The following is a 6,821-nucleotide window of genomic DNA, read 5'->3' on the forward strand; positions in this document are numbered from 1 at the left end:
GTTCCTGTGTTTGGAGTGATTGTTGATGTTATTTACTTTCATTTTCGTTAGTCACTGGTTCTTTAATTGACTTTGGCTTGCTTTGGTGTTCATCAACCATATCCACCGCCACAATCTCGACGGTCTGAAACGTCAGCGACGCGACTTCTCCAGCAGTTCTCAGGGTCAAGTTTGTGAATATTTGGAGTGATTGTTGATGTTATTTACTTGAGGCTTTGCTACTGTAAGATTAATTACTTGCATTTTCGTTAGTCACTAGTTCTTTAATTGAGGCTTTGCTACTGTAAGATTAATATTTGGAGTGATTGTTGATGTTATATACTTGAGGCTTGACGAGTCACTGGTTCCTGTGTTTGGAGTGATTGTTAATGTTATTTACTTGCATTTTCGTTAGTCACTGGTTCTTTAATTGACTTTGGCTTGCTTTGGTTGGCTTTGTCACTGAATAATTACTTGTGTTTCATTCTAACATATTCATTATTTTGTTTCTGTGTTTTGAGGTTTGGTCGTGACAAAGGGAAACTGACCCGGAGGATCACAAAGACTTTTACAAAAAAGTTTGATGAAGCTTATTACAGTTGGAGTGTTGTGCCTCAGAACAAAAGAGAGACGATATTTGTAGAATTTGCAGTTAAGTTTTATCTTCTATATTTAATCTCAATTTTTGTTTAATTTGATTTTTAACATCAACCTTCTCTGTTTTTTTTTGTAGAAAACTCACACTTGAGATCAAATACACACTGGTATTGTTCAGGAGAAATTTGAGGCGGTATGTCAGCGACGTATGAAGGACATGGTTAGCGTTCGTAGGAGGTCTCGAGTGCGACCATCCTGGATCCACGGTGAACTGTGGGAACAAATGACAGCGTATTGGGACACTCCCGAAGCGGAAAAAAAGAGTCAGACAGCATCAGACTCTCGGTTGTCTGACCGGAACGGACTTGGTCCAGACAAGCACAACTCCGGCCAGAAGTCTTTCGAACAAATCAAACATGAAATGGTAAGTCCTTTTTCCCTCCAATCATACAAGTTTAACTTGTATTTGGGTCATTTAACCTTTACTTTCTTTTTTAACCATTTTAGGTTGAGAAATTGGGCAGACCAGTTACTCTTGGTGAAGTTTTCATGGAGACACATACAAGAAATGATGGGACCTTTGTCGATTTGAAAGCAGAGAAGGTTGCAGAGATGTATAAGAAGAACAAAGAAGCCAAGTTGACTGCCCTTGAGGCTGAAAACTCACAGACTTCAGACAGTGCTTCCAATGATCCACAGCTCTCCAGAGGAGGATAACGAGATATTCCTTTTGGTAAGCTGTTTCTTTTATTTTTTTATTTGTTCTTTATACTTGATACTTTTTTCTTCTGCTTTCTAGTAACAATTTGATTTGTTGTTGTAGTCAACTTTCACAAATGAAAGAGGACAGCACTATGGCATTGGAAGCCTCCAGCAAACTCTCGTCAATGGGAAACGGACGTTCAGTGAATTCTCTTCTTCTGCATTCCTCGACATGAAGAAGCTTCTTGAAGATGCTCACCGCAAAATAGAAGAGCAGGCTGCTTCCAATGCAGCACATGCTGCTATTATTGAAGAGCAAGGTGCTTGTATTGCAGCAGATCAAGGAGTTCTCTATAGTGGGGAAGTTTCTAGCTGCAACTAATCCATTATATAATGAGTTTGTAGCTGCTAATTCCAGCACCTGATCATGCTTTCCTGTTTATTTACCTAGAAACTTATGACTTTTGTAAGTTCTTTTGTTTAGTTGCTTGTTTCAAACTTTTGGGGCTTTAACATTTTCAGTTTTAAAATTAACTACTGCCTTCTAATTTTACAATGCTCAATAGCATAGATTTATTATCATTACAAACCAGAAAGTACCTAAAATCGGAATGGCAAATTCAAAGAAACCAAAAGGGGAGTCGTAATTCAGTTGGATAAAATTACAACATTTTACGACTAAACAGCGACTGATAAAAACATGTAGTCGCTAAGTAGTCGCAAAATTAACGACTGAGCAGCGACAACAACTGTGACTACGCTCAGACTAAGCAAGTAGTCGCTAAATGGTCGCAAAATTAGCGACTGCATTGCGACTACACTCGGACTAAACAACTACTCGTTAAACGGTCGCAAATTTAACGACTACACTACGACTTTATGTTCCGACTAATTAATGACTGCTAATAAGCGACTGCTGATAAACTAAGTAATCAACTAAGAATAGTCCTATATTAGACGTGATACAATCGGAGTGTAGTCGTAACATATTATGACTATTAGACGACTATATGCCGACGGAATTGTTTAGTTGTAAATTAGTCGTAGAACAGTCGTAATATAGCGACTGATTTACGACCAATGTAATTACCGACGCGTTGATTGATGACCATGCTTCGTAGTCGCTATTCAGTCGTAAAACGTCATTTGCGACTGTTTCGCTTCTGATTCTGCAGTCGGGAACTACTTGTTTTCTTGTAGTGTCATCTTTAACTTTTCCGTACTCATTGTAATCTTAACCATCATCAGCCGCTTCAGCAACATAAGGGAAATTAGCATCCTCCTCCCCACCATCATTTTCACCTTGAGGAAAATTATCATCATCTTCTTCCCCTTCCCTTTCATCATTTAACTCTTCCCTTTCATCTGAAACTTAGTTAACATCTTCAACTTCCTTGTTTCCATCAATGTTTCCATCATTAATTGTTCTCATCGTGCCTTAGTTTGATACACAAAGACGAACGACATGCATTTTACTTATCACGATCAAGTTTTGAATTTGCTAATCACTTGCACTACAAGAAAAACTGAACTTAGCTACGAATTAGGTACACAAATTTTGTAGCTGCGATTTTGTATCTAAAGCTAACCACAAAACAACTATGATTTAAAAAAATCTAAAAATTATGGATATTTTGTAGAATTTTGTGGCTAAATAGTTATGATTTATACTTTGTGAATATTCGAAGAAAGTAAAACATCGATTAGCCATAAAATAAATTGTGAAAATAAAAAAATCCATTATTAGCCACAGTTTATTTTTTGTTGAAATTTGTAGTCTCAACTTAGTTTGTGTCTACTTGTAGAAAATTTAAACCCCATTCATACCCTAAGCGTTTACTGAAGTAATACTTTTCCATCCATATAAGAGAATTTGACTTTATTGGATCCAAAGGATCTGATTTCATATAGTATCTACCTTTAAAAAACCTTCGCGAATAAAGATTCAGGCTTATCAATCAATCTCTAAAGTTCCTTTGCCTCTGCAGATCCGTAAATCTTATTCCCCCTTCCTTTTTTCCTCTACACATTTTGTTCCATGAGAACCACCTTTTTTTATTTTCACTACTGCTTCAACAAAAATGGGCAGTTGTACTTGTAAGCTTTTTCGTAACCATTTTGGGTAACCGAAAATATGACATTACATGGGTTGGCATACATGTTGCCACTGACTGTAAAAGTACTTCTTTACCACCTTAACTTTCCAAATATTAACTCTGTCAATTGTGAAAGATATAATTAAAAATTTTGAATAATAAAAAATGGTGTGTATAAATTACATTCAGAAATATGAAAATATATATTTTGAAAAGAATGTATTAATTTTTTTGTGATTTAGTTTTTGTTAGCATTAATTCTTTTAGTTAAGTGCAAACATATTTTTAGTTCGAAAATATGTAAAGTGTTTAATTGTTTTGCTTGTAGTTTTTTGAAACTGAAGACCAATTTGGTTGAATCAAAATTGATATAAGAAATGCTCAAAGATGATTTAAGAAAGTGACGAGGGTATTGGCTCAACGACTGCATTGCTCGGCGAGTGAGTTTACAAACGGACAGACAGACCTTCAGTACGTGTTTTGTATAGAATTTTAATATAAGCATCCTTCTCTTGCTTTACAAAAAAAAAAAGCATCCTTCTTTATATACAAGAGGAATTGAATTTTTTTAATATTTTATACAATACCAAATTATACTGAGGTTTATCATTTTTCAATGGGTTGGGTCTGAACTCGAAATGTGACAATTTTGTAATAATGTTTAAAAGACTTAAGGAGTGATTGGTTGGATTGTAGCAAATACACTTATTTTAGTTTTTATTTCCAATCATAGAACTTTTAATTCTATATTACTTAGTTTTTAAATCTTAAGAAAAAAAAAGAATGGATGTAAAAATCATGTTCTCTAAAGCAAAAAATATTGTTCTAAGAATATATTTTCTTTTTATTCTTTTTCTCATTATTACAACCATATTAGTTAACTACCTCAAAAAATCTTACGAACTAGATTTAACTGTAAAGTTTCTAAATCTAAAGTTCAGCCAATCATCCACTTAATAATAGTAGTTTATAGCATTATAAAATGGTAGCATACAATTAGAATTCAAAAATTAAGAACTATTACAATTTCATTGATAATAGTTTCGTCATTATCCAGACTGGTGCAGATATCATGTTAGTATATTTTCCAAATTCGAAATAAACAGATACCACACATTCTTTTAGAGTAATAAATGGTTCACACAAGTCAAAAGACGATCAATGCACAAGTTTTAAAAGAGCGTTTCAGAGACAGAAGAGTATGAGGCGTGCTCATCAAACAAATCGGTCGGATAAGACCCATGACCAGGTCCAAAAGCCTTAACATGGTCTTTAAGGGAGCGTTTGTGTTTAAAATCGGAACCGCAAACACAAACCCAACGTTTCCCACAGTTCTTCTCGTGAGTTCGCCAATCTCCCTTAACTGCCAAGAGCTTACCGCAAATGCGACACGCATAAGGTTTTTGGCCGTGTTTGCGCTTATAGTGCGTTTGGAGCGTTCGGAAGTCTTTGAGTGGCTTGGACCGAGGATGATCGATGTGGTTCCTGCACCCTTCAACGCAGCAGAAACAAGGGATGCCTAGCATGGCTCTTGGCTGAGTCCCTTTCAGTGACTCTGGTCCTTTCCTGTATTGTGAACCGTGGCCCCACATGTGCATCTGCATTCATATTTGGAATCAACCAGGTTTTCATATGTAAAAAGAAAAAATTAGACGAAAATGAAATAGAAGAAATGCTTTCAAGATTTCAAGATAGATTTTCAGAACATATGCTCACCTTATCATTGAATCAAATTTTAAAATCATCATTTTACTGATTGATCAAGGTAATTTACTGAAGAAAATTATAACCAGACTCGATTGTTTGAATTTGGCTGCATAGAGCATGACACTTTTTTGGTATGAACTATTAAATAAAAAAGTTTTGATGTCTTTAAAACTCTTATATAAATTTTGACTTAATTTAGTGTTTTATGCTCATGAGTAAATATGCTTATAATTTATATTAAATTTTGTCTACTATTGAACAAAATGTAATTGTATATGAGAAAACCTATTAAACATAAAAATTCAATGTTGAATAAATAATCTAATCTTTGGTCGTCTGTGTTATTAACAATTCAGTTCCAAACATGAAACAAGCGTAAATTAATATTGATGAAATATTTGCATCAAAACACCACCATAAAAAAACAGTCAGGCTGAAAACAGTACGTGTTTTTTAAAACATTAATTCAGTCACACTATTAATCAAGCAAATAAGACTCAGAAATGATAATATATCAAGATACAGAGGGAATTTTCATTTAGTTAAACATTGGTTGTTTAACTTTTGGAAAGTTAATTCATATTTTTATATATGAACAAAGTCCTAACAATATTAGATACGGAGATATAAATAGTATATGAAAATTATATATTTCTAAGCAAAAATTCTCAAAAAAAAGAAAAGAAAATTATAGATAGGTTATCTAATATGATCTGGTTATGCACATGGACACATAATAAGCATAATATATAATGATTCGTACCTGAAGATTGTTGTAGCGATTGAATGTCTTGAAGCATACATGGCAAGAAAAATGAGTGAAGCCTATTATAATTTGATCCACCGTCGGAATCCAATATGCCTTGCCGGAAACTTCATTTTCAATGTCTTTTCCGGCATCGTAAGTGACGATCTCTTTCCCATTGCTTGAATTACCGGAACCAGGAAGGCCAATGTGTAAGCTCACATCCACTACAACGTTCTCTTCATCTTCTACCTCGTCATCTCCTTCGCCAACATACGATGGCCTCGATTTTAGGTTTAGGTTTGAGTTTAAGTTGATCCTATCGATAAGCGGTAAAGGTTCGATTAGGGTATTGTTGTTATTAGGGTTTTGAGTGATGTTAGGAAAGAGATCAAGGAATTGGAAGTGGTCTCTAGGATTTTCAGAAGAAGAGCTTGAGTAGATCCCGCAATCCATTGAATGTGGTGAACAGTGGTTTGAGAGTGATGAAAACATTTGGGAATGTTTGTTTATAGATCTCGTTTTTTTATTTTTAACTTTCGACTAGATATATAATTATAATTAAAACTAGCTTTATATAATGATTGCTCTCTAGCTATCGAAGTAATTTAATGTTTGCAATAAGTTTTTAACTAATAAACATGCATGTATGTATGTAGATCCCACGTATCAATCATCCTTTAAACTGCGAGGATAAAGATAGAGAAAACATCGAATATACTGTATTATATAAGATTGGCTATATGTTTACGAAACCAAATGTGAACAAAACGAATAATGAAAAAGAAACTATAACTATAATTTAAAGTACGTACCAAATAGAGGTGAAAGTAAATGAGAATCTTGGGGAATGTGAGGAGCAGACACTTGAGAATGAATGTGGTTGAGTGAAAACAACCTTTGTTAATAAGTAATTTAATCTCCTCTGTTTCATCTCTTTGCCTATAAATAGAGTGTGAAGCAAAGAACCTTCAATTTTGTGGACCAACCTCTTC

At 34.3% G+C, this 6,821-nt stretch overlaps 1 protein-coding gene and 1 long non-coding RNA gene across 2 annotated transcripts; one reads left to right on the top strand and one right to left on the bottom strand.

The window, feature by feature from the left end:
- The first annotated feature begins 206 nt into the window (after window positions 1-206).
- On the top strand, window positions 207-1,822 carry LOC106296286. The gene is made up of 4 exons (XR_001261177.1): window positions 207-630; window positions 713-1,000; window positions 1,084-1,309; window positions 1,400-1,822. It is a non-coding gene; the product is annotated as an uncharacterized LOC106296286 (long non-coding RNA).
- Window positions 1,823-4,546: 2,724 nt separating this feature from the next.
- Window positions 4,547-6,354, bottom strand: LOC106299624 (protein TRANSPARENT TESTA 1). Its single transcript, XM_013735684.1, has 2 exons — window positions 5,845-6,354; window positions 4,547-4,972 (listed from the first exon to the last, which is right to left on the bottom strand). The coding sequence occupies exons 1-2, from the start codon at window positions 6,319-6,321 to the stop codon at window positions 4,547-4,549; spliced, it is 903 nt and encodes a 300-aa protein (XP_013591138.1). The 5' UTR covers window positions 6,322-6,354.
- Window positions 6,355-6,821: the final 467 nt, after the last annotated feature.

The sequence above is a fragment of the Brassica oleracea genome, chromosome C6, assembly GCF_000695525.1.
Source record: "Brassica oleracea var. oleracea cultivar TO1000 chromosome C6, BOL, whole genome shotgun sequence".
NCBI classification, from domain to species: domain Eukaryota; kingdom Viridiplantae; phylum Streptophyta; class Magnoliopsida; order Brassicales; family Brassicaceae; genus Brassica; species Brassica oleracea.

Coding starts and splice junctions, on each gene's coding strand:
- LOC106299624 (XM_013735684.1), bottom strand. CDS start 6,321: ATGTTTTCATCACTCTCAAACCACTGTTCACCACATTCAATGGATTGC. Junction 4,973..5,844: donor ATCGCTACAACAATCTTCAG/GTACGAATCATT, acceptor ATATGAATGCAG/ATGCACATGTGGGGCCACGG.